This window comes from Pectinophora gossypiella, chromosome 17 (assembly GCF_024362695.1).
Source record: "Pectinophora gossypiella chromosome 17, ilPecGoss1.1, whole genome shotgun sequence".
NCBI classification, from domain to species: domain Eukaryota; kingdom Metazoa; phylum Arthropoda; class Insecta; order Lepidoptera; family Gelechiidae; genus Pectinophora; species Pectinophora gossypiella.
In genome coordinates, this window is record NC_065420.1 from 14,153,716 (window position 1) to 14,181,651 (window position 27,936).

The 27,936-nt window shown below is 38.9% G+C and overlaps 1 protein-coding gene across 5 annotated transcripts in view; it reads right to left on the reverse strand.

Annotated features, from left to right (window-relative positions):
* LOC126374706 (muscle M-line assembly protein unc-89) overlaps window positions 1–27,936 on the reverse strand; it is a 54,599-nt gene that overhangs the window by 20,078 nt on the left and 6,585 nt on the right. For all 5 annotated transcript variants that reach the window (XM_050021430.1, XM_050021427.1, XM_050021425.1 and 2 more), the window contains exons 3-4: window positions 22,973–23,148; window positions 1,012–1,149 (exon numbers count right to left, since the gene is read on the reverse strand). In XM_050021430.1, the coding sequence (XP_049877387.1) occupies window positions 1,012–1,149; window positions 22,973–23,148 (314 nt within the window). The remainder of the gene's footprint in view (window positions 1–1,011; window positions 1,150–22,972; window positions 23,149–27,936) is intronic.

Sequence of the window (27,936 nt, forward strand, 5' to 3'; positions counted from 1 at the left end):
TTTGCAAATAAAGAATATTGAATATTGAAATAAAAATAAAATTGCTATTCAAAATTTTAGATTAAGTAAATTAAATTAATCTTTTTTGAGGTTATATATACGTTTTTACAATAAAATACCAGATAATATTTTAAATTTGTCAGAAAATAAATTTAAAGCTCATGTGAAGCTTCCTTATATAAAAAAGCTTATTACCTATAAGATTAATATGACTACCTAAATTATAAAAATGTCTGGTATTGAGTGTGTTCCTCTTCTCTAGTTATTAAATAACTTGTAATGTATATCCTCACTGATTTAAAAGACGTGTTGCAGTTTCTTGTCATTTCTTCTCCTCAGCCATAACACCTTGCGAAATGAGGTAAATTCAAAAATGTTACCTTCAACAAGTTTATCCATGATAATAACGTTGAATAAATGATTCTGATTTCGGATTCAAACTCAAAAGTCCAATCGAGTTTAGAGCCAGACCCGGGGTTCGAACTCATGATATGACGATATGTACTTAATTTGTGATTTATTTATTTTAGTTTATTTGGGAAATATACAGTTCTGTTCTATGACAGATTTAAATAAGTACATATGTATAAGTAACTTAACAACAAAACAGTTTTCACAGACAATTCACACAACCTCTATGAAATTATACAATTTGGAATATAAAAAATTAAACGGAGTTATTTTAAAGTTTACCCGTATCATTAATATATATATATATTTTTAACTCCTCTTTTTAATGCAATCTATCATCAAGGACATTCAGCAATATTTTTGATTCTCCGTACTGTCAGGCTTGCAAGGCATGGAACCATTGTCCCATCCTAAATGGTTACTTGATTAAATCTTGTGGCGCTTTCCTCATAAATATAACAATTCCAAATAAGTATCATATTTTTTGATTTGTTTTAATAAAAATTATTTTACCAATTTTAATGATTTGGTTTTTATAAGATAGGAGAGAGGTGGAGAAGATATCAAACCTAAAACAAAGCCTCTAATTCTAAACCTTACCTTGCTGAGGGTGTAGACGAAGAAGACAATGATGCAGATGGTATAGATAGGCATGACGAAGCCCATGGAAGACTTAGGGGCCGGCACGGGGCCGCCCGCGCCGCCCATCGGTGGCCGCATCCCCGGGATTGGCGGCGGCTGTAACCACAAGGTTTACTTATAAATAAGAAGTTTTTAGACATTGTTTTAAGTTTACGCGGTTATTATCATAATTAAAGCACATATTGGTGCTAATTCCTGTAAATACCATCTAATTTTATTTTAAGTTATATCTGTCATTTTCTTATCCGCCGAAAAGGAAAGGGACGGGTAATCGACAAGCATAAAATTTATGGAACACACGTCAATTTTAAGCACAAATGTAAACCAACCGTCTAAAAATTTTACATCAGTCAATAACCCGACACGTTCATTTCACAGCTCTTAATTTTAGGAAGAATGAGTAAATAAATGAATAACCCGGGCGAATTTTTAGACGGTTGTTTTAGATTTGTGCTTAAAATGTGCTTAAAATTGACGTGTGTTCCATAAATTTTATGCTTGTCGATTACCCGTCCCTTTCCTTTTCGGCGGATAAGAAAATGACAGATATAACCTAAAATAAAATTAGATGGTGTTTACAGGAATTAGCACCAATAACGGGTTCTTACCGCGTTTAAATGGGGATATGAGACTCCCATGATGATTATGATCATCATGATGGGGAGTCTCATATCCCCATTTAATTAAGAGATTTTTAGTCTGATAATGGTGCTAATTCCCGTAGACTTCATCTAATTTTATTTTAAGTTATACCTGTCACTTTCTTATCCGCCGAAAAAGAAAGGGACAGGTAATCAACAGGCATAAAATTTACGAAACACACGTCAATTTTAGACACAAATATAAAACAACCCTTATTTTACATTGACTAATAACCCGACAGAATTAAGTTGACAGCACACGTCAAACGAGTTGCATACCAGCGAGATTGACGCGAGCTGATTGGCCGCCTCTATGGCTAGTGTAATCGGGTCTCGTCCGGATCGCATATTAAGTCCTGTGGGCGCCGATACTTTTCAATACCATCCCTAAGCGGGATGTATTCGGAAGCCGCTACTACCAGGGGATTTAGGACAATACATACGAAAGAAGAAAGAAAGATGATTTATTTGATTAAACATGATTAATGTAAAGTATACGAAGAATACCTTTTCCAAAGAAGATTCAGCCATGACACTGTACAATTGGACGAAACAGAGAAATTAAATATAACTATGTATATTTTAAAATATCTACGTCTTTATACTACTGTTTTTTTTTTATCTTATAATCAACGCAGTAATTACACACAGTCAACCAAATGTAATAAATTCACAATTTGAATTTCGACATTGAACTTAATCACTAATCGATCTGTAGACAAATCTATGTTTCGAGCAGCGATTTATATTTCGACCAGCGATTTATATTTCGACCGGCGATTTAAGTTCAACGCGTGATTTATCACTGTAGTGATCGATAACGAGTGATCAGCGATTCCCGGCGTAACAGACTGTGGATTATAAATACTGAATACTGGAGCGATACGGTTTACGACATCGCGGCTTTCTGCTTCCGGTGCGGGTAGGCGCCGACTGGCGGTGCAGACGAGCGACTAGTCGGATGCGATTAGTCGCACGACTGCGGATAGCGCGACTGCAAGCGATTTTCAGTTAAGTTTTAAATATATGCATAAATAATTATAAATACGCAGTATAGGTACAAAAAAACAATCAAAAATAAAGAGCTGCCTATTGTTTAAAAATATCTAAAATATCCCAAAATAGCAGTCCATTTTATAATATGTATTGCTAGATATAGAAAATGAAAAACCGTGTAATCTTACGTTGATGTCATCTAAATTGAATAAATTGGTAAAAAGTTATGATAAAAAAACGAAATAGCTACTTTAAACGGCTTTTTCTTGAAATTACATTTTGGCTCTTACGTATTTTTGCCTTTTCAGTGACGATTATGTTTTGAGTTACTAGAATCTTGTTAGTGCTTTTATTAAAGAACTTGATATTCTAATGTGCGTCGTTTATTCATGTCTAGATTATATTTAAGGTATTTGTTTACTACAATCCTATCATTTGCTAACCTTTCGTTAACTACGATATGGCAAAGAATTAACTATTTTTGATACAGATTAATTTTATATAACGAGTATTATTTTATTCTTAATTTAAATTGCATGTCAATCATTGTTCATAATGTTAAATAATTAAGTGTCCACCAAATGTATCTTTTTATTGTGAAGTGAGTAAATATAAATAAAAACGTAAAAAAGAGAAATGACGTCACAAATTCTTCAATTATTCTCCTAGCGATACCCAGTCGTCCGTCTGCATCGCCTCGGTTCAACGTTTACGTCGAGTAATTTCTGTTTTTGTGCCGACTGCGCAATTTGGGTAAACATTCGTGTTACTTACGCGCCTGAAATATCTTTATGACATTACGGGGTATTTTGGAAGGTAATCAAAACTTACACTTGGAGAGAGAAAATATCCGTGATATCCCTGCTCGGAGGACGCTGGACTAACATCGTACTATTCATTCATTCATTTATTCAATCTTACAACTAACATTACAGGTTATACCTAATGCGACAGTGTATCTTCTTCTTATATAGGCATTAACACAAACATACCACACAATACACATTCATCGAATTCGTATTTGTTTATATTACTACATTTACTTACTAGTTATACTTACATTAATAATTTTCTTTTTTATTCTAATCTTGAGTATTTACGTATACATGTTTGCGATAATATTTGTTTATGTACACTCTAATTCTATTAAAGTAATTTGGTATTATATAACGTATGTACCTACACCATTAACAAATGTTTTCACGTCATGTCAAGGGTCCACATAATATCAGCGTCGTGGTTCACGCCGCGACTTGTGCTGAGTGAGGCCCTTTTATCTCAGGGAACACCACCAACTTATGATCATTTCGACAAACATCCGTCTTGCTTTTTTGTAATTGTTTTCGAGGCAATTTGATATGATGTTGTTGTCTTTTTTTGTGTGTGGCGTCCTTTTATAATAAACTATTTCTATTCTATTCTATTCTATTTTCCACTATTCGACACTCACGGACTCGCATTGACCGAAGAATACGACGAATAGTATTCTGTAACTTTCGATTTTTGTTTGTGTACAAAAACTTTCTCGGGTTTTCCACGAATTTCCTCACCCACGCCCTTTGTTGCTCGGTAAACATTTTAGGTGTGTTTACTCCCAAACACCAAGTCAGTTCGAGTGAGCATACAATAAGGGTCATTTTTATGTATTTAATAGATGGTATTCTTATTATCAGTGATCGGGATAGATTTGTCTTAACATGGATATGCCTCCCAAATCTTGAATCTCGAAACACAAATTCGATTTCTTATTAAACATTTTTTATTTTGTGAATTATTTTCGTAATTTGTAGGTTGTCACTTTTTGTTAAACATTATTTATTTATGTATTTTTGCCTTAACTGTTTGTCTGGATCAACAAACTTACACATTTATAATATTAGTAGGACTGTACTTATGATATCTCAAACGGTTTAAGTTTATTTAATATAAGAAGAAGACAATAATTATAACTTTTCTTTTGACTATCTTTTGTTTGGTAAGGACTTTACAGGCTTGAATCCCCTGATTGTCTGAAAAAATAAGATGATTTCGAGCTTCAGTGGGCCGGTGGTCCCGGTTATTAGCCGTAAAACACCTCCACCGATCCGCAGTAGAACAACGTGGTGGAGTATGCTCCTTACCCCCTCGGGCTGATTGAGGGAAGGCCTGTGCCCAGCAGTGGGACGTATATTTGCTGTTTATGTTTATCTTATAAATTGGTTTACAGCAGGTTGTGAGAAACTGCAGTAGTTTTAGGCGGATAAGACGATCGTTATGTTAAAAATGACGATTCAACGTGTAACTATGTTACCTACCGAATAAAGATATTTTTGAATTTGTATCCCTGACCTTCATGATAGGAAGCCCTGTGGTACGAAAGTCATTGGCACGGTGAGATATGTAAGAGTTTCTGTACCTATATGTTGATGTGACTTGCCATCTATCTGCACACCTAAAGCCTAGGTTACACAGTGCGAGCTAACATGCGAACTGACCGAGTTAGTTATTTAGGTGCAGCTACTACACACGTGTGACCGCATCATACGAGTTACTGTCGTGTGCGAGTCAGTTGCTCGCGTTCGAGTTACTTCAACATTTTTTGTTTTTACTCGCTACTTGCCTTCCCCCACCACACCACTCGCACGCCGCTCGGTCGTCAACTCGCACGATTTTGCGAAATGACAGTAGCTCCTACGCTCGGGCCCACGCCGGGTACAGTGTTTCTTGTTTGGGCGACATGATACAAACGAATTATACCAGTACACTGGTATAGTAGCTGTCTTCTGCGATGCCAGCAGTTTGCATAGTGTGACCGTGCGAGGCGAGTCGAGCTACTGTCATACGAGTACACAGGCACAGTAGCAGTCTATTGTCACTAGTGTTGGGTTCTTACCCGGAAAATTCCCGCGTTTTGGGAATTTTCCCAATTCTGAGGGAAAAAACCCGAAAAATTCCCATTTCAAGGGAAAATATTTTTTATCGCATATATTTGTATTAAAAGTAAGGATTTCCAACAAAGACCATTTAAATATAATGTATGCCTACTTATGCCCAATTTATCTTCTGTCGTAGTGTCGTATGAACTCTTAAAATACTTAAAGGAGATCATCGGATTTCGGCCCAAAAGTCAAAGTGCCGGCCAAAAAATAATTTTGCTATATTCCGTTAGATCTTATCCATATGAGCATTTATTACTATGGCACCAAAGCTGTAGGGTCAATATCTTCGGTTTTATTCGATTTTAAAAAACTGTATTTTTCATACATTTTAGGTGAAAATGTAAAGTGCCGGCCAAGTAACAATAATGGTATATATCCTTAGAACTTATCCGTCTGAGCATTTATTACTATGGCACCAAAGCTGTAGGGTCAATATTTTCGGTTTTATTCGAATTAAAAAAAAACTGAATTTTCATACATTTTTGGTGTAAATGTGAAGTGCCGGCCATGAAACAATATTTGTATATCCCGTTAGAACTTATCCATTTTACCATTTATTATTAGGGCACCAAACGTCTATGACCATTATTTTGACTTTTGTTGGACTTTACGTTATAGTTTCTGTGTGAAAAGTGCCGGTCAGCAAAAAACACATGTCAAAGCTATCGAGAAGATACCTGTAAACATTATTCACTATGACAAAAACGTGTATGACCATTAATTAGTTTGGCTTTTGTTGGATTTAAAAAAAAACTTGATTTTTGATTCATTTTGTATAAAAATAAAATATAACAGGCGCGTTATTTAAAAGATCGTCAGAATGTTTATTACTATGGCATTAAACGACTATGACCAATATTTTGAACTTAATTCGATTTTCCAAAAATCAAAAAAGTTTTATCTAGTGATAATGTAACTATCTTGCTAAAGGCGTAATATGGTGGTCGTCTTTTGAAAAGTAGGTTTGCGTTTGACCACTACCTTACCTGATGGTGATACACGCTTAAGAAACTATTTTTTTTTTAAAGAAAAGTGTATACAAGGAATAAACAGTGGGGTGATAGAGGTACCTACTATGTTATCGGCCGACTAGCACCAGGACATTGTGATAGGCATATTTGCAAAGTACAACTACCCGACTCCTGTTTTCCCTAACAGATACTTCAGACGTCATGCCAATATACGAGTTTCGTCACTAGATGGCAAGCTTATCTTTGGAGGGTGGTAACCATTTACAGTCAAGGTGAATCAATACCATAATTCAACCTAAACTTAGGCCGTAACGTTGAGTCGAATGCAAAAACTACAGCCAACGTCATATCTAAAATCAGATAGTATTAATATAGAAGTTCACCTAACAACATACAAAACAAAAACACAAAGTATTTATCTCACTAATAACTAGTCATTGGGAAAGCTCTGCTTGTTGTCATTGTTAAAATGTATAAAAAAAAGTTTTTTTAAAAAGTCCAATAAAAGCCAAAGTCGACATTTGGTAGTATAGTAAAAATACGTCGTTCAAGTCGTTTACCAAAAGATTTGACTTATTTTGTTTCGCTGGCTGACATTTTTCCCATTTAAACCAAAACGGAAAGAGACACGAATAAAAAGTCAAGATAACGGTCAAAAATGTTTTGCGCCAGATTATTAAATGTTCTAAAGGTCCTTTGTAATCCGCCGTACCGCATTTTTTACCCAAAGCACTTTATTTTCATACAAAATAAATGAGAAATCAAGAATTTTAAAATCCAATTAAAGCCAAACTAATGGTCATACACGTCTGGTGTCATAGTAAAAAATGTTCAGAACAATCTACTCGAAAGGTTTGACACATTTTTTTTCTCTGACCGGCACTTTCAAATTTGGGCCGGCCAAAGTATGGAAAGCCGATGATCTAATTGGAAATATATTTTGAATGGAATGTTCGATTTTAATAATTTCATGCAAAGATATCTACATATTATAGGATATATAGGATGCTTTTGGCACGAGAGAATGTCATCATCGAGGAGCAACATGGTTTTGTGCAAGAAATTGGGAGTTACGAATACCTACAGATATTATTTACTTGAACTATGAAAAAGCTTTTGATCGAGTTCCTGTCACACCATTGATTGCTAAATTAGAGCCCTTTGGAATCAGAGGCAATGTCGTGAAGTGGATTGAAGACTTCCTGTCAAATCGCACATTCTCTGTGCGCATCGGAGAATCATACTCTGTTCCCAGAAAAGTCCTCAGCGGTGTGCCGCAGGGATCAGTATTAGGACCTATTTTATTCAGTATCTACCTTACAGATCTTAAACATGGTATCATGTCTGATATATCACTCTTTGCAGATGACACGAAAATAACAGGGAATCCACTTATTAGCCATAATATAATCCAAGATGATCTTGATAGAGTAATTGCTTGGACCCGAGATTGGCTAATCACATTAAACGTAGACAAATGCACTGTGTTGCATGTTGGCAGTAACCACCCCACGTTGAGTTACACCATTGACTCAAAACCTCTCGAGTGTGTTAAAAAACAAAAAGACCTTGGCATAACGATAACACATAATCTAAAGTGGGACGAACACATTATTGGAATCACTAAGAAGGATAACTCCCTCTTATACATAATTAGAAAAGCTTTTTATCATATAGATACGGAATTGTTTCTTAGGCTTTACAAAACTTACTTACGTCAAACCGCTGTTAGAACATGGGTTTCAAATATGGAGACTTTACTATCGGAAGGACATTGCACTACTAGAGAGAGTCCAAAGAAGAGCAACAAAGATGGTAACAGTACTGGCTGGCCGGAGTGGACCTTAGCGGGGGCCGCAGGACTCTCACCTCTGGCTTGACTTCATTGGCCAGCCAGAGTGGGGCGTTAGAGCTATACGCTCGCAGGGTGGAAGTGAAAGATGCATAAGTCGCGAGTTGGTAAGGCGGGTAAACCGCCTCGCAGAAAGCGGTGTACACCTCTTGACACCCTGAGATGCTCACAACCTTGTTGCTGCCTTGCCGCCCAGTCGCGTCGGCTAGATAGGTGGCCCAACCAGTGAGTGACGAGTCACCGCCTGCCCAATGTATCTCTGTTATTAACATTGGTCGAGCAGGCGCCATAGTCCCCCATAGCCCCAGTATATAGGTTCACTAACCCCCAACCCAATAGCCCAGTTCCTTTTGTTCCCATAATCTGCAATAGTCCTACACGAACCAGGGATTGTCTTTGGGTGCACTCCCATAGTGCATACAGGGATAATCGCCGGTTGGTGTCACAACACATTTAGAGTAAATTGTCTTAAGGGGCCTCTACGTGTTGGCTTCGGCCCCACGCACGCCTTCCAAAAGTCCGGGACTCCATGACAGACCCGACCCGAGACATGGAAACGACATACAAATAATAATAAGATTAAAAACAATTAAATAAAAAATATTTTCCCATGATTCGGGAATTTTTCGGGTGTTTATTTTATTTTCCCATATTTTCCCGATATTTTTTCTTTCCCACCCAATTTTTTCTTTCCCTGCCCATCACTAATTGTCACATCAGCTGCTCGCACTGTGTAACCTAACCTTAACATACGCCCCGCCCTCTATGACATAAATGCCTTTACTCCTCGCACATAGTAAAACGCAGTAGACGACAGTGATGTTTTCCAGGGAATATTCCCACTTTGGGAAAGTTCCCGCCAATGAAGATTTAAGTTATGTAAAAAGAGCTTTATTACTTTTCAGGCAAATAAGATCAGAGTACAAGAAAGAACAATTTGAAAAAGAAAAGCAGCCAATGGTACTGATTTCAGGACATACCCTCTAAATTTATTTTCAGTTATACCTGTCATTTTCTTATCCACCAAAACGGATAGGGACGGGTAATCGACAGGCAGAAATTAAAAAAACCCGTGTATAATTTTATATTGAGGAGCTCGGTGGCGCAGCGGTAAACGCGCTCGGTCTGCGATTGTTGAAGTTAAGCAACTTTCGCAAAGTCCGGTCATAAGATGGGTGACCACAAAAAAAAAGTTTTTATCTCGAGCTCCTCCGTGCTTCGGAAGGCACGTTAAGCCGTTGGTCCCGGCTGCATTAGCAGTCGTTAATAACCACCAATCCGCGCTGGGTCCGCGTGGTGGTTTAAGGCCCGATCTCCCTATCCATCCATAGAGAAGGCCCGTGCCCCAGCAGTGGGGACGTTAATGGGCTGGTGATGATGATGAATTTTATATTGGCCAATAACTCGACAGAGTTAGGTTGACAGCACACGTCAATCGGATTGCATATGAGCGAAAAGGTTATTCATTTATTTTAAAATTAAGTAACAGTTCCGTAAGTCAATAAGTCAATCCGTCCCTTTCCTTTTCTGTAGATAAGAAAATGACGAGTATAACTTAAAATAAAATTAGGAGGTGTCTGCAGGAATCGGGGCCAATGTCCTTACTATTCTCACTTTTGGAACATTCCCTGGAATGGTACACCACTGTAGACGACACTCTTGCGCAGAAGTGACAAAAGACAGATCTATGATTTATGTGCCGTAAACTGCGTTTAGTGTTAGTAACTGCAACATTGTCTACATCAATAAACTGTACGCGAGAGGAGCTGATAGCAGAGCCATAGCTGAGCTAACACCCGAATGCCTCCGAAAATGCTGTCTGAGTGGCAAAATACTGGGCTGAGAAAATCTGTTTGCCATCGGAACGACAAGAAGAAGAACTAACACCCGTATTGTAACATGGTCTGGTCACTCACTCGACTCTTCCTCGACTCTGTCGTCAGTTTAGGCGACCTGAAGTTTTTTTTTCACGTGACTTATTGTAGATTTGTGGAGCTCGGTGGCGCAGCGGTAAACGCGCTCGGTCTGCGATTGTCGAAGTTAAGCAACTATCGCAAAGGCCGGTCATAGGATGGGTGACCACAAAAAAAAAGTTTTTATCTCGAGCTCCTCCGTGCTTCGGAAGGCACGTTAAGCCGTTGGTCCCGGCTGCATTAGCAGTCGTTAATAACCACCAATCCGCGCTGGGCCCGCGTGGTGGTTTAAGGCCCGATCTCCCTATCCATCCATAGAGAAGGCCCGTGCCCCAGCAGTGGGGACGTTAATGGGCTGGTGATGATGATGATATTGTAGATTTGCCGCAGATGGCATCAACTACTTGGCCGGAAGACCTTCCTCGAATTCAGCTCAACACCAGTATTCTTAAACGGACACTTCATACAAAACACCTCTTAAGTTTACGCGGTTATTATCATAATTAAAACACATAATAACGGGTTCTTACCGCGTTTAAAGCAGGGATATGTGGGGGGTTTATAGGTGATCATGGCACATGCAACAGTGTCGAAATATCGGGAGTCTCATATCCCTGCTTTAAACGCGGTAAAAACCCGTTATTATGTGTTTTAATTGAAACACCTAGTTTTACACAGATACTACACATTTACGTAATCGTACACGCGCATCTGTGTGTGTGACGCCTGACGCCCATACGATTGATGATTAAAGTACGACCGACGGGGGTGAAGTAAACCTAGCTCAGCCGCTGGTGGGGAGCGGAGAGTTGCCGTTCTATCATCATCTCCCTAACGTAATCCTTGCATTTTACAGAAGCGACTGCCCAACTAGCCCAATACAGGTTGCCACATACCTCCGAAAGTGCATTTCTCGGGAATGTGGGTTTCCACGCGATGTTCAAAATGCTCAGCTGAAGCCGAGTCGAGTGGAGAAAGAGTCGAATGAAGAACACGGGTGTAAGTGACATTGACACACGGGATTCGCTAGTAATTTTGCCATTGTCAGGCCTGGTATAAACGTAGCATACATGAGATAAACAGCCTACACACGTCCCACTGCTGGGCACGGGCCTTCCCTCAATGAACTGGAGGGGGTATGGAGCATACTACACTAAGCTGCTTTTTTTTTTAATTTCGGTAATGTATGGTTTGAACCCGGACCTCATCGTGAGCCTAATGCTCTAACCACTAGACCACAGAGGCTGTTTAGACTAGCCACGCACACTGTCATTTGTTTGGTAAAGACATTGCAGGCTTGAATCACCTGATTGTTCGAAAAAGTAAGATGATAGTTGTAGAATAAAGAATAACCCTCGCTCCGCACCAATTCGTATCGGGCGCAGATTACTTCACCTCCTCTTGGGTCTTACTTTAGTCTTAACCATAATCCGCTTTGGAATAAGGGGAGGGAGATGGCATATATGCCATCGAAATGAGGAAAGAGCAAAAAGAATGCACTTTTCAAATCGGAAAAGGCAAAGGATTTCACCCATTCAGCCAGTTGGTATAAACAAATAGTAGCTGGCATTGGCGCGCCCACACCGCTGGCCTAGACACGGCAGAAATAAACTAGTGACACTCGCATCGGCGCGCGCGCATCCCGCCTCTAACTATAAATCTTACATGTTCGTATGATCTTGTAGATCCCGATGCATGTATTTACGGAATTTTCAAAATAGTATTGATGAAACGACGAAGAAGAATAAATTGAGTTTATTTCTAGTTTTGGAACCAAAGTATACCACTGTGCGTTTCTGGATAAGCTACTAATCAAAATCTCTACACCTTCTCTTATATTTAAACTATTATAATCTCATATTTAAATTATTATTATAATATATATTATAATATGTGACAGATATATTATAATATGGATATGCATGCTCAAGATTGTTTAGGATATCACAAGCTGATCACCTGATTGTCCGAAAGTAGGATGATCCAATATCCTTGCGTCGAAAAGCACATTAAGCCGTTGGTCCCGGTTACTACTTACTGATGTAAGTAAGTAGTCGTTACATGAGCCATGTCAAAATCATGTCTTCTCCTTCTATCGTGAGGTGGTTTACCGACATGGCTCAAGTAACGACTACGTACTTCATCCGTAAGTAGTAACCGGGACTAATAGCTTAACGTGCCTTCCGAAGCACGGATCAGCGTTCTTATGCACAATACATAAATAGGTAGCATCTGTGTAGGGGCTTCTTTCCGTGTTTATTTTATTATCTACATCACTATATTACCTTGTTACTAACATAGCATGTAAGTTAATCATACTAACATACCTATGGACTGTAGTCTGAATTTTTTTTTTAAAGTTTGACAAAAATAATGTCTGCCCGGTTAGTGGCAATAGGCTCGGCTACTGATACACGGGACTTAACTATAGCTGGCGAGGAATGGGTTTATATAATATACTATACTCCTTTGCCTACCCCTTCGGGGATACAGGCGTGATGATGTAATACACATCAACAAGTATGGCGAGACACTTGGAGTGAAAGACGCTGCTTAACACAGCGGGCATACATGTGGGATATAGAAATAACACGGGATATATTTTATTATTATTAATAGCCCTCAATGTCCCACTGCAGGGGAAAGGCCTCTCTTCCCTTCTTCCACTCCTCCCTGTCCCCAGCTTGCTCGCGCCACCGTTTCGAGAAGCGGTCTAACTCGTCGCGCCATCTTTTCCGTGGTCTTCCCCGACGTCTGACAGCACTTGCAGGAACCCACTCTGTAGCTTTTTTGGCCCAGAGGTCATCGGGCATTCGGGCAACATGTCCAGCTCAGTCACATTTCAAGCAGGCAGCCTTTCTCGCATATATAAATATATATTTCTGGGATATATTTGAAAATATATTTTAAATGTCTTTACTTCTTTTATTTTACACACTCCTTATATTTAAACAAAATCCTCTCACCCGACCGACAACGCACCACAGACTCCCCTCCCTTACTTTAAAAAAAAACTGCCTTACGTCCCATTCATTAACCATCCTCCTTTCATATCATAAACAATCAAATTCCCATTCATTATCCTTCCATAGCATTCTCACTTTCCTACATACATATCCAAATTATAAAATATCTATGATAACTATTGTATGTACCATACGTGTAATACTTCAATACCAAGTATCTGCCCACCGCCATAGACGTTATCTTTATACATTGTTTTAAGTTTACGCGGTTATTATAAAAAAAATAAAAAAAAAATATGGATCTACCTACTCCACTCCAATCTCATCAGTCATCCCGTGATCATGGCACTTGCAACAGTGTCGAAATATCGGGAGTCTCATATCCCCATTTTAAACGCGGTAAGAACCCGTTATTATGTGTTTTAATTATGACGTTATCGTTATCTGTCGTCCAAACAGTAGCAAAGAAAATCACGTCTAATACAGTTAAGTGACACCAGACTCTTCTAACACATTAACATTTCATACGTTAATTTACATGATAGAGAGAGACACCGTTTTACTTTGTCTATGAACACAAAAAGAAAAAATGCGGACCCGAATACGCTTTAACGATGTTTTAAACTGTTGAAAACAGTGTTTATGTCAATTGTCACTTTACAAGTAACTAGAGCACACACACAGCGAGAATGAGGATAAAAACTAGAAGTTCAAATGTAGCCGGCAGCACTGTTGAGTGCTCCCAAATTTTGCCAGTTCTCCATACTGTCCAGCTAAAATTCGTGATTCATCATCACCAGCCCATTAACGTCCCCACTGCTGGGGCACGGGCCTTCCCTATGGATGGATAGGGAGATCGGGCCTTAAACCACCATGCGGGCCCAGTGCGGATTGATGGTTATTAACGACTGCCAATGCAGCCGGGACCAACGGCTTAACGTGCCTTCCGAAGCACGGAGGAGCTCGAGATGAAAACTTTTTTTTTGTGGTCACCCATCCTATGACCGGCCTTTGCGAAAGTTGCTTTACTTCATCAATCGCAGACCGAGCGCGTTAACCGCTGCGCCACCGAGCTCCTCATTCGTGAATAATTGCTATAAAATGTGAAGCAACGTGGAGCTGTGCCTTTGGTCCCGGGTACTACTTACTGATGTAAGTAGTCGTTACATGAGCAATGTCAGGGGCCTTTGGCGGTTCAATAGTAACCCTGACACTAGGGTTGATGAGGTTGGTACTCCACCTCACAACCAACACGAGAGATGAAGAACGTGGAGTCAATCCCGTTTGAAGGATGAGTCGAAAAAGAGACGAAAAAAAAAGAAATATATATTCAATAAAAATATATATTTACTTAGAAGGCGTTCAGCGCCCGACAGAGTGATTATATATTTTTTAAAAGACCCAATATAGATTGGCGATGGATTGATCACCATATGGTTCGTCATATCCATCTTAGGACTTCTGATTACTTGGGGCTTAGCCAATCCCAGAGTTTATGTATGCAGGTACCTATCTATATCCTCAAAACGTTACTAGCAATCTCTCACCACGGGCTGATTATATCATGGTGAGAGCCCTAGACGTTGCCAAGTATAGCATCATTCCCAATAATACCAAGATATATCGACAACACGGGCTGTAGATCACTGACCTAATAACACAGCTGGCAAATACTCAACACGCGACTATTGTACTCTCTTTTGCGTAACTGGCATCTTTATAATATAGGGACTATAACTATACATACATACATAAACAGCCTATATACGTCCCACTGCTGGGCACAGGCCTCTCCTCAATCAACCGGAGGGGGTATGGAGCATACTCCACCTCGCTGCTCCAATGCGGGTTGGTGGAGGTGTTTTTACGGCTAATAGCCGGGACCAACGGCTTAACGTACCCTCCGAAGCACGGAATCATCTTACTTTTTCGGACAATCAGGTGATTCAAGGCTCAAAAGTCCTTACCAAACAAAGGACAGTCTCACAAAGTGATTTCGACAATGTCCCCATCGGGAATCGAACCCGGACCTCCAGATCGTGAGCCTAACGCTCTAACCACTAGACCACGGAGGCTATTATAGAGTCGATTTTAATTAATAAAAGACAGGTTTGCACCTTCGGGAAGCTGAGGTAGGACCAGACTTTGGACGCGTTGGAGATATGACCTGTCGACGGCATAGCAACCGCGCAGCGGGGACTTCAAGCAATAGACGCAGTGAATGCTATCTACGCAGATGCATGTCGTACGGCTTTTGATAAAATCCCTCGATAAAATTCTCGGCGCGGTGGCTGTGCCGCGGCTGCAAGCCTGAGGGTCCCAGGTGGGCGCGAACCTTAGCTCAAGGCATCGTCTGAGAGGATTCTATTTTTAAAGAATTAATGGCGAAGGAAAACATCGTGAGGAAATCCACATTCCCGAGAAATGCATTTTCGGAGGTATGTATGTAGAGGTATAACCTGTATTGGGCTGATTTTCCCTTCGCGGGTTGGAAGATCAGACAGGCAGTCGCTTCTGTAAAATCCGGACCTGTCAAATCTTCAGGTTAGGTAAGTGGACCCTGTGAAAAACGGGATGATGCTAGAGAGATAATGATGATGATGATGAATCGACCCTAGTAGGCCGATAGCGATAAGTGCTGAATGCCAGAGAAGCGTCAGTGATCTGACTTTCCGTCGTGTGTGGTCGACGATTTCCCTCAATCAGCGCTTATCGCCATCGACTCAGGGGGTCGATTAATTCTTCAAATATTTTTCCTCTCAGACGACGCCCTGAGCCGAGGTTCGCGCCCAACTGGTCACCCTCAGGCCTGTTGTCTTAAACGTTGTATCGGGTGAGAGCCTTCAGCGCTCCCCATTTGTCCGGCCAAGTAGTCAATGCCATCTGCGGCAAATCTACAATAAGTCACGTCAAAAAAAAATGTCTGACTTTCCAACCCGAAGGGAAAACCAGCCCAATACGGGTTAGGTTAGGTACAGAAACGCATTTCTTGGGAAAACATTTCTTTGTGGGTTTCCTCACGATGTTGTCTATATTGTCAATGATAGCATTGTAACAGAGAACAAAAATAGAATATTGGCTTTCAATAAGTGTTCTTTCATACATGACGTTTCATTGAAAATAAACAACTAGTTTTCAATTATCATCATCATCACCAGCCCATTAACGTCCCCACTGCTGGGGCACGGGCCTTCCCTATGGATGGATAGGGAGATCGGGCCTTAAACCATCACGCGGGCCCATTGCGGACTAGTGGTTATTAACGACTGCTAATGCAGCCGGGACCAACGGCTTAACGTGCCTTCCGAAGCACGGAGGAGCTCGAGATGAAACTTTTTTTTGTGGTCACCCATCCTACGACCGGCCTTTGCGAAAGTTGCTTAACTTCAACAATCGCAGACGGAACGCGTTTACCGCTGCGCCACCGAGCTCCTCAGTTAAGCCGTTTTCAATACGCACTGAAAATGATTCTTGACTATAACTTAGCTATGTAAGTTATCTACCTGTCTTAGTCAATTAGAACATCGTGCAGTCTAGATAACACATAGTAATGTGCCCTAATTGACTCCAAGTGGCTCGCCCCGAAAATAATGAGCATGATGTCACATTGCTCATACGAGATTCTTTTTAGCATGTCGCGGATGTAAGTTATAAACGACAGCGATTATAAGGATTTGCAAAAAAATACTATTTTCCTTCTAAATTGATTCAGTGTCCCCAGTGGGGCCACACCACGAAAATCACTTAGTGATTCCTAGTTTGGTTATAGGACATTACAGGCTGATCACCTGATTGTCCGAAATAAAGATGATCCAAGGTTCGGAAGGCACGTTAAGCCGTTGGTCCCGGTTACTACTTACTGTTGTAAGTTAATAGTCGTTACATGAGCCATGTCAGGGGCCTTTGGCGACTCAATAGTAACTCTGACACCAGGGTTGATGAGGTTGGTAATCCACCTCATAACCCACACGATAGAAGAAGTTCATTATTGTAGAAGCCAGTTCTAGAACAAATGACAAGAAGGCAGGAGAAGGGAAAGGCCTTTGCCGAGCAGTGAGACAAATTATAAATGAGATCAGGGGGGTTAAAAAGGCCACATTAAAACAATTCACATAGAAAAGCAATATTGCTTTTTTGACATTTGTTTGCATTGCGCACTTACTTTTTTATGCGCAAATGTCAAATTGCAATAATGTTTTTTTTAGATGAATAGCTTCGATGTGGCGTTCTATCCGCCCTCAAGACTAATCAGAAGTAAATATATAAATAAGGATCATCAAGAACTTATTGAAAGTGAAAGGTCCATGTTCGATTCCCAATAGGGACAATATCTAAATCACTTTGTGACACTGTCTTTTGTTTGGCATAGGACATTGTTAGGTGAATCACCTGATTGTCCTAAAAAGTACGATTATTCTAAACTTCAGAAGGCACGTTAAGCCGTTAGTCCCGGGCTACTAGCCCAAATGCGCCAGTAAAGCAGTGTGGAGTATGCTCCATACCCCCTGCGGTTGCTGGAAGGAAAGCTAGTGCCCGTAGTGGGACGTATATATATAGGCTGTTTATGTTATGTTACCTGTACCTGTATATGTAATTTAATAATCTGTTATGTTTTAAATTCGTATACCGAAAGGTGCGACATATTATATTATATTGTAACAACCCTTTAACCTATGTTGACGAATAAATGAATTTTGAATTTAAAAATAAGAATTTTTATTTTTTAAATCAAGTACTTACACATAATTTGCACAAAAAATCACACTGTGCTATCTACTGCCAAAAACCATGTGTTACATTACATCTGTCAATAACAATAAGCATTAAGGCGGCCTATTGTACTCATTCTACTTCTCTTTTGTTTTGTATTTTGTTTTTCCTGTTTGTGCAATAAAGTATTTGTTATGTTATGTTATCTGTCTGCTCGCTTCTATGACTTGCGTCGGACCAGAGAAGATTCAACCTCAGCGCCGGTTCAAGTGGGACAATGTGTTTGGCTTTGTCGTTTGTTTTGAAACCGCTGTGTGCTCGGAATACATTGCTTTACCTGTGCTCTTGCGCAGAAACACGTGTCGGTTTAGTATGTACATGTAAATAGATACGAATGTACCAATCGTGTAGGCTGGTACTGTTGCTGATTCTAACAGAAAGTTCCTAATTTAATTTTATATTCAAGGGGTTAAAAAGGCCAAATCGAAGCAATTCATCTAAAAAAGCAATATTGCAATGTGACATTTGCGCATATAAAATTAAGTGCGCAATGCAAACAAATGTCAAATAGCAATATTGCTTTCTTAGTTGAATTGCTTCGATGTGGCCATTTTAACCCCCCAGGTCATTTAGTAATCTGCCGAAAAGTTAAGAAAGGAACTTGTTATTGATTCTCGTTTATTTCAATCATTTATGTAATATCACTCTAAAAAATTAAGCAAAATTAAAAATTTTGAAAAAACCCACGACGGTATAAATTTCATCGAAAAAGAATAAAATAACTCAAAACCCCCGACTTAACCCAATTATTATGTAACGAAATATTATATTAGACTTAAAAATACTTTATAAAAAAGAGTTGATATTATAGATATAATTAAGTACCTAAACAATGAATATGGATGTTTACAGTTTTTTCCTAACGTGTCTGTTTCTCGAAGATATACTTAAATGTAGCGATAATAATTTTACCATAATACATAACCGAGGAATATCCGTCGGGGCTGCCTTTTCTATATAAAATTTTAACAAAAATTTAATCATACTCATAAGTGTAATTTATGTCGTCGTTAAACATCTACAATTCTTCAATAATTATATTCACGTCACTAGAAAAACTTTAGCTGGGTTAATGGCAATTTTATTTCAGACTTTTTAGAGAGCATATACGAATTATAATCTATATAATGTGTAGGTAAGATCTCGCAAAACAATAAGTGTGATTCATCCTACCACATAATATTAAGTTTCTTATTAAATATTATACAGTTGCTTTCTGTTTAAAGTTATCTCTATAACACTCATCTGAGAACATGCACCAATCACCTACGAACTCATTCCTGAAATCCGCATTGAAATCAGACAATACGTTTTAATTTTAATAATATTGCAATATAAACGTTTCACACTAATATAGCAGCGCCCCCTAGTGAGTTAATATCATAAGACTTATCTTAGACCATGCACCATTCAACTACGAACCCATTGCTGAAAACCGCATTGAAATTGGACAATGCGTTTTAATATTATACTATTTTTCACTAATATTGTCGCGCCCTCTAGTGAGTTAAAGACGTAATTTTTATTATTTGGGAACATGCATTAAGCTACCACGTACACATTGCTGAAAACAGAATTGTAATCGGACATTTCGTTTTGATTATATTGCAACATTGTTTTGCACTAATATTGTGGCGTCCCCTAGTGAGTTACAGTCATGACACCTGTCTAAGAACATGAACTCATCAAACACAATCCCGTTATTGAAAACCGCCTCAAAATCGGATCATTAGTTTAAAAAATAGGTGGTAACATTACTTTGCACAAACGCACACACAAACATCTCTCACCCTAAACGGATATACCTGCTCCGTTCCGTCGTGGGTAATAAATGTAATTAAAATTATACTAACCGTAATTAACAACACTTATTGATTGTGATCTTCTCTGAAATCTGGCTCGAAGGACCATGAATATGCCTGATATGCCTTTTTACTGATTTTTAAGGGATTTAGGTAGCAATGAAACAGCACCGTGTTCGACGTAATTACGTGTAATCAATGGAACCGAAAAAAAAAACGCCTGTCAAAAACAATTAACTAATAAAAACTATTGCAAATAAATTGCTATTATAAATTGAAGAGGCGTTTCGAATAATATTGATTCTAAACACTAATATTGTGGCGCCCCCTAGTGAGTTACAGACATGACACCTGTCTAATAACATGAACTCATCAAACACAAACCCGTTATTGAAAACCGCATCAAAATCGGATCATTAGTTTAGAAGATAAGTGATAACATTACTTTGCACAAACGCACACACAAACATCTCTAACCCTAAACGCATATACCTGCTCCGTTCCGTCGTGGGTAAAAAACTTACTAAACTAGGTAATTACAATTGGTCTTAATGTTTACTGTCTGTTTATTTTTGTTTTTTTTCTTGTGTAGGTTGTTTTTCTTGCGTGTTTTGATTATAAGTTATGTGTTATTTCGTGTTGTGTTTTATATTTCTTAATGTGTCCCTTTATAATAAACGTTTCCTTGTTTCTTTCTAATTAACATTGCAGGTTGATTATCTGAGCCATGTCAGGGGTCTTTGGTGGCTCAATCATAACCCTGACACTAGAGTTGATGAGGCTGGTATTCCACCTCACAACCCACACGATAAGAAGATCTGATTGTAAGAAAGTAAGATGATCTATGCTTCGAAAGGGCACATTAACGAGTCGGTCCCGCCAGCTCTTAACTTAGTATGTAGTCGTTACATGAGACACGTCAGGGCCTTTGGTGGCTCAAAAGTAAATTAACATTTATATAATAGTTAATAACGCTTAATACTTACGGTTAGATGTTAGTCGCAACTCGAAAGGCAACGGCAAAAGCTGGTTATTGAGATTAAATATATTAGTAAATAAATTAGTAGGGAGTTCCCGACTCATCCGAAATATTTGTGATACCTAGTAAAACTAACCCTTTACCCGACAGGATTACATAGCTTCGGAAATTTTGAAAATTCTGTAGTTTTTTTCCACACAGAAAAACGTAGGTATAGTAGATATGCTTTACCTATGTAGGTTAATTAACGAACCGGACATATGAAATAAATTTTCATTCACACGAATAGGTAATAAGACTCGACGAATTTATTAAAAACATCATAGAAGAGAAGCTACCAGGAAAGAGAGGAAGAGACACAGATTAAAAAGATGGCGAACGTCGTGTCTTATAAGGAAGTGAAGGAATTGGTCTTTGATAGACAAGAATGGAGAATGCTACACCGACAAGAGCGTGGATCTTAAATCAGTGATGACAAATAGGTAGCTACATTAATAATAGCTACTTACAGAATAAACTGACACTATATCTCCTATACTTAAAGGTTGCCTGGAAGAGATTTCTACTTAGCAATAAGGCCGCCTGTTGTACTTTTTCTATTTCTCTTTTGTTTTGTATTTCCTGTTTGTGCAATAAAGCAGTTGCTATGTTATGTTATAACAAGTGGACTTATTGCTCAACAGCAACTTCTCGACAAAATATCATCAGACGTAACCAAAATTTAAAGAGTATACAAATCTGGATTAGTGGTAAACATAATCAGAAGTCGCATGTTGACCAGATGGGACATAAAAGTTTCGTGAGAATATTTCAATACTTCATCACGTCGCGAATGACTGATTTGTTTATTTATTTCAACATCATCGGTTTCACCAGATCACAGTTAAACACTAATTCTGAACATGGTGTGTCCACATTTTCCATGTAGGGTCACGAGTACTAATATGTATCACTTTGAAACCATGTCACATTCACTTTTTTGACAAATTAAACCGCAAGGCTCATTAAATGTCAAATATGATAGTGCGACAGGGTTCTAAAGTGGGTACATGATATTGCTCATGACTGTACTAACCCCCCTCAATAATGTCACACATGGTATAAGAAGACCAGGGGCCTGTTTAATAAAACTTACAATTGTAAATTACAATGACAATTTGATGTACATTGCGGAGTGTGTGATCACGAATATTTTGCAGTTTCATATTAGCTACGCAATGTACATCAAATTGTCGTTGTAATTTACAATTGTAAGTTTTATTAAACAGCCCTTAGGTATGCTCATTGCTCAATCCTATGACAAGCCGCTATTGCTAGCCCATTGATGACGTAAGTGTTACCATTCAATTGGTATTTCCAACATTCCAAGGACGTAAGTTTTATTATTGAAAATTAAGTGAATTACTGACTAATGCATTTAATTACTATTATTTGTCACATATACAAAAATCATTAAAACTTTAAGTAAAACTTTTACTAAAAGTACAAAACTTCCTTGCAAAGCAAATTAAAAACTTTGGACGTGGGTAATTTATTTTTTATGCAATGGCAACGCAGGGTCGGATGACGTCAGCTGGCTTTCAGCATCTTGAGATGCTAGCTGTCAGTTTTGAGCATACCTGGTCTTCTTATACCATGAAGTCACGTTATTTAGCACGTCAATATTACAAATTCGGAATCGAAAGGCTCTTGAGTTGTTTGTCTTGAAAATTGTTAGTTATTCGTGGTAGAATCCTATTATCCTGTCGGTGAAGGATGAACTTTAGTGGAACGTATAAATGCATGAGCATACCTACACTTCACTAATTGCTCAATCAGCTACGTTAGAGTTGTTAACCTTCCCATCTTTTGTGAATTCGGCTTTATGAGTCTGAATTCCGAGCTGAATTGTGCCCGGTTTAATGACCCCTATTACACGGAAATTAAAACATAACTGGCAAGGTGATTTATGCCTCCGTCTAGGCGGATATAGGATGATGGCAATTCCCACAAGACTAAAATTTGGGTATGCCCATGTATAGAGGATGTAACGATTGTTGGACATCGGGAACTCCCAACCTACCTCGCCAAGTAGCCACCCAAGCTGCACGCCACGGTTCACCCTAACTGACCTTGATGTCCACGTCAAAGTAGACGGCGAGGGGGGAGGACCGTACCCGCACGTGCGGCGGCAGGGGCGCGGGGCGCGGCGCGGGCGGCGGCGGGGCGCCGGCGGGGATGGCGCGGCCACGCTCGCGCAGCGCCGGGTGCGGCCCGCCGCGCAGGGGGGGGCGCTCTTGTTTCATCGCTGGAAAGGGTAGAGGCTTTAGTTTTTGGTTTTTTTATAGAGGTTTTAAGCTCGATGCACACAGAGGCGGCGGCGAGGGCGTGTTTTGTTATGCAGGTGTTTTTTTTTTATTGAGAAATCTAACAGCATTATACAACATATTTACAGCACTTATTATCTAAACTTTAGCTACTTATAGGTTCCCAAGTGTTCCCACAGACACTTACCGGCGGCGTGTCCCATTTTCATACAAACTCTCTACTCCCGCAGCCCTCGCGCTATACCGCGTCTGTGTGTAGGTTTTTTTTAAAAAGGTGGGGTTATGTTACATTATGAATTCGATGGGATGGGCTTACTATAGGTAATGACCAGTTAATAGAGACTGTTTATTTATATATCTAATTCTAAAGTTATTTCAATAATATTTCGTAAGTGGTTAGGTTCATACATATAATAACAAGTCAAACAGTAAAAATGTTAAGCACAATTCAACCGACTATATTAGTATAGGTGGTATAGTTACAATTTCGATCTTGTTAACACTTACTAATAGGTATACACAAATATATTAGAAGCTCTCAGATAAATTATTTTCAGGAATTGCCTATATATTATTCACATACATATCTGGTATTAAGGCCTATCTTATAGAGAATCATTCTTAAAATTAGTAATATTAGTAGGTTTAGAACAGGTTTTCTACTTTTATGCAACCTATAAAGTTTTTTTCTGACACCAGATGTCGCTACGTCTGGGGGTCTAAGGGGTCACATTTAAAGCAATTTAATGTTAAAAATCGGTACTGCAATTGACATTTGCACACATTAATGTGCGCAAAGCAAACAAATGTCAAACAGCAATATTGCTTTTGTAGATAAGTGCGGATAAAAACTAAATGCTGATTGAAAATAAGTTTTTTAAAGATTTATTCTTTCCGGTCTTTAGCGAATAAATGTAACACTATGGTTTTGTAGTTAAACGCTGCGCAAAGGGTTATATTGTTAAAATATAACCAAAACAATATGTTTGTTTACTCGAAAAGTATGGGGAACTGTCAAACTTTAAGAACACTCAACAGTGGCGACACCTGATGGGAGAAACATGCAGTTTTTATCCTCATTGCTAACATGAGCTGAGGGCCTTTTTAGACCCTCTGACTCATACGTTTTTTTGGAAAATTCCGGCGCTTGTTTGTGGCACTGTGGCAAGAGGTGTTCCATCTCAAGTTACGTCATTTCATAAAAGCCTTTTTCCAATGGCTTTATATTCATCGGCACGGCGATCTACAAACGATCAAACAGTACAGATACTGAACTACAGGTTCCAGTTTCGTTTCCCGGCTAGTCATTATTGTTTAAACAGTACATTCATTCTAGGCCCGGACTTCCGGCTTAGTATCAACTGAATCTTTGTGAAGGCCGTGCGGCGTGAGCGGCCTGTGATTATTTTCTAAATTGCACATTAATTTCATTTGTAAATTCTGTTTCTGTATGTAGGTTATTTGTGAATACTCTTATATGTGGCAACTTCACAAGTTGATGAGTCAATATTCTATTTCTCTTTCTCTAATTTCATCAGCAATTTAAGAGCCAAGCTTTGTCGGTGTAGCATTCTCCGTGCTACTTTTTAGGGAATAATAGGGCAGAGGTTTCACTTTTGCCTTCCGCCCCGCATTACTCTGTCTGACACGAGTGTGATGGCGCCCAGAGTAGGTACTTAGTGTATTTCAAAGCCGCACTAGGACTCCTGTCGTCCGCCTCTGGATAGTACTGACAATTACTGCTGCCCTCTGTCATAGAATAAGGAATAACACTACATATAGAACGGAAACTTTCCGCCCCCCACCAGAGTCTGAGGTAGGTTTACCCCACTCGAACACAGTTTAGACTTGAATCGTATGGCGTCCGACATCACACACACAGATGCGCGTGTGCGATAACGTCAATGTTTGGTGTCTGTGTAAAACGAGGTTGTTTATATGAAGTGTCCGGGGTGTGCCGCTGTCTTCCAGGTTACAGTCCCTGTGAATTTAGGCCCCAATATTTCGAATTTGAAATCGAATTATTCCAATGTATATACATTATACATACTATTTCCCGTTGGGGTACCACGTTACCACGACGTAGATACCACGGAATCCCACTTACTACGATCCCCACACACAACTTTCGCTTCTTCCACTGTCATCAAAGATTTCATACATGCTCGCCGGTTTAGAGTACGGTCACGGGCATTAATATGTATACACTTTGGTACCATGTCACATTAACTTTTTTGACAAATTGAACTGTAAGTCTCACTAAGTGTCAAATATGTTAGTGCGACAGAGTTCTAAAGTGGATACATTATATTGCTCATGACTGTACTCTTGACCAGACCTTTCTTTAAAACATCCTGGATTTGATCGCGGCATGCCAATGCCGATTTACATCCAACCTCTTTTAACCTCTATCCTCATTTAGACCACCACAATTATTCTAACCTACAGACCTAATTACATCCAGCACATTTAGTAAAAACCGTCCATTTCCTAATTTGCCACATTCCTGGATAGCACTGAGTCATCGTTGAGTTGATGTCTACACGAGGACAAGGTTATGTTGTCTCTGTCAGAATCCATATTGCCCGAGTAGGATGGATTCAAACGCATATTTCGGGGCCAAGTGTAAAGATTGCAGCGAATGCGGCAAGTGATAAGTAATTAACTGTCTAATTTTCAGACACCTAATTATAATCCTGACTCTCCTAAGCCGTGGAGTCACGGTTTCGAATCCCGACTAGGGCTCTAAACCATTAATATTTGGATAACAGATAATAGGCTAATTTCCAACTAGTCAAATCAGTTACTTTTTACTAAACGTCAAAACACGTAATCACAATGGAATTTGTATGAAAAGCGTCCGTCACACAGTGACGTCATAGAAAAACGTGGCAAATTATTGCACTTATTATTACATTTTTCATTATTAAAATTCATTGGTAGGTTAAATAAACAAAATAAGACGCTTTTTGTCACTTTTAGATCTGTTTTTATTTAGTAATCAGAATTTCATAGTTTATCTTTGACCTAGGAAACTATCCCTTCCGGCCAAGTAGTTAATGCCATCTGGGGCAAATCTACAATAGGCTAAGTCAAAAAAAAGGACAATACCCAATTGGTAGGCAGCATGGTCTTATGATCTTAGCCTGACCCATATATGGCAATAGGCTCACACAGCCACAACCTGTCAGAAGGGAGATAGGACTCCGTATTTCTTAGGTCAGTTCAATCACCAGTTTTGAGGCCACACTTGTAATGCAGAACAAGCGTAGAAGTACATTGCCTAACGTTTTTCACCTCCGTGTTTTAATCAAGCTAATTGTATATTGAAAACACACTTAGACCCCTAATTTGGTAATCAAATCAAAGACGCCTGGCAGTGCAATCTACTTAGGCTCACTTGCATACTTTTTAAATACAATACAAAAGATCTTTATTGCACTTAAATCATATTAAAAATACATTAGATATTATAATTAGATAGGTAGTACAACAGGCGGCCTTATTGCTAAGGTAGCAATCTCTTCCAGGCAACGTGTAGGTTTTTATACTTTAACCCTGCGTTACTAAAGCCTACATTAATCAATTTAACCCAGTGTTCTATGCAAGTGAGCCCCTAGATAACTTAGCAAGAGAAACTTTTCGATGTCAATCGGAAATTTATTAAAAGAAAGAACTCGGTTTATGAATTTGTGTTACTTATAATAGCTTGAAATATGTACTTAAGAGAGGACTTATATTCAGTCTACAGTGAAACTTAGAAATTTTCTGATCGCATTTAGCGATTTGTGCATCAGAAGTAAGCCACACCTACTCTGAATTACGGCATTTTGGAAACAAGTAAAAATATGTTTTTTCTAGTCAATATTCACGTACTTTATACATAGTAAACTATTTTTAACGATATCAATACATGATTAAAATCGAGAAAAATAAATAACTTAATAAATTTACCTTATTTAAAATTTAATCACGTTTCGACCCGTTAAAAATCAATTAAAATTAGTTTAATATGTCTCGGTCAAAAGTCTACTTACTTATCGTGCCAACGTATCCCTTAAACGCCATACATTATTATTAAGCCTAGGGGGCCTAAAAAGGTCAATTAATTGTATTCATCTAAGAAAGCAAGATTGCTATTTGACATTTGCATTGCGCACTTATATACCTATGCGCAAATGTCAAATTGCAATATTGCTTTTTTAGATAAAATTGCTGCGATGTGGCCTTTTTAACACCCCAGTTTTCACTAACACGGTTGGCTCGACCATTATAGACGGCGATACGGCTGACCGCCATCACACATCACGTTGGTCTAACAGAAAGCTCGGTGAAGCGTGGGTACTAGTTCATCTTGCGATGGATGAACCTCTTGACTATTGCGATAGTCGTGAGCTTATGTTTGGGTGAATATCAAAATGTCAAGTTTGGTGGCGAACTTTCATATTATTTTTCGTGAAAATTGGGTTCCGACATGAAAAAGTATAGTTCTAGCTACGAGGTAACTTGTTCCTTGATGTTGTTGTTTTTTCATGTCGGAACCCAATTTTTCACGAAAAAATAATATGAAAGTTCGCCACCAAACTTGATACATTTTGATATTCACCCGTTTCTCATGTTATTCTACTTTAATATTTTTACTACCATAACATATTATCCGCTAGCGCCTATACTTCAAAACAGCAACGCTTGACGTCAATTCGGCCTAGTTCATCAATTGGCACGTTACCTAATTTGTGTATAAAAACCATGTGTGGCGCCAAGGACTA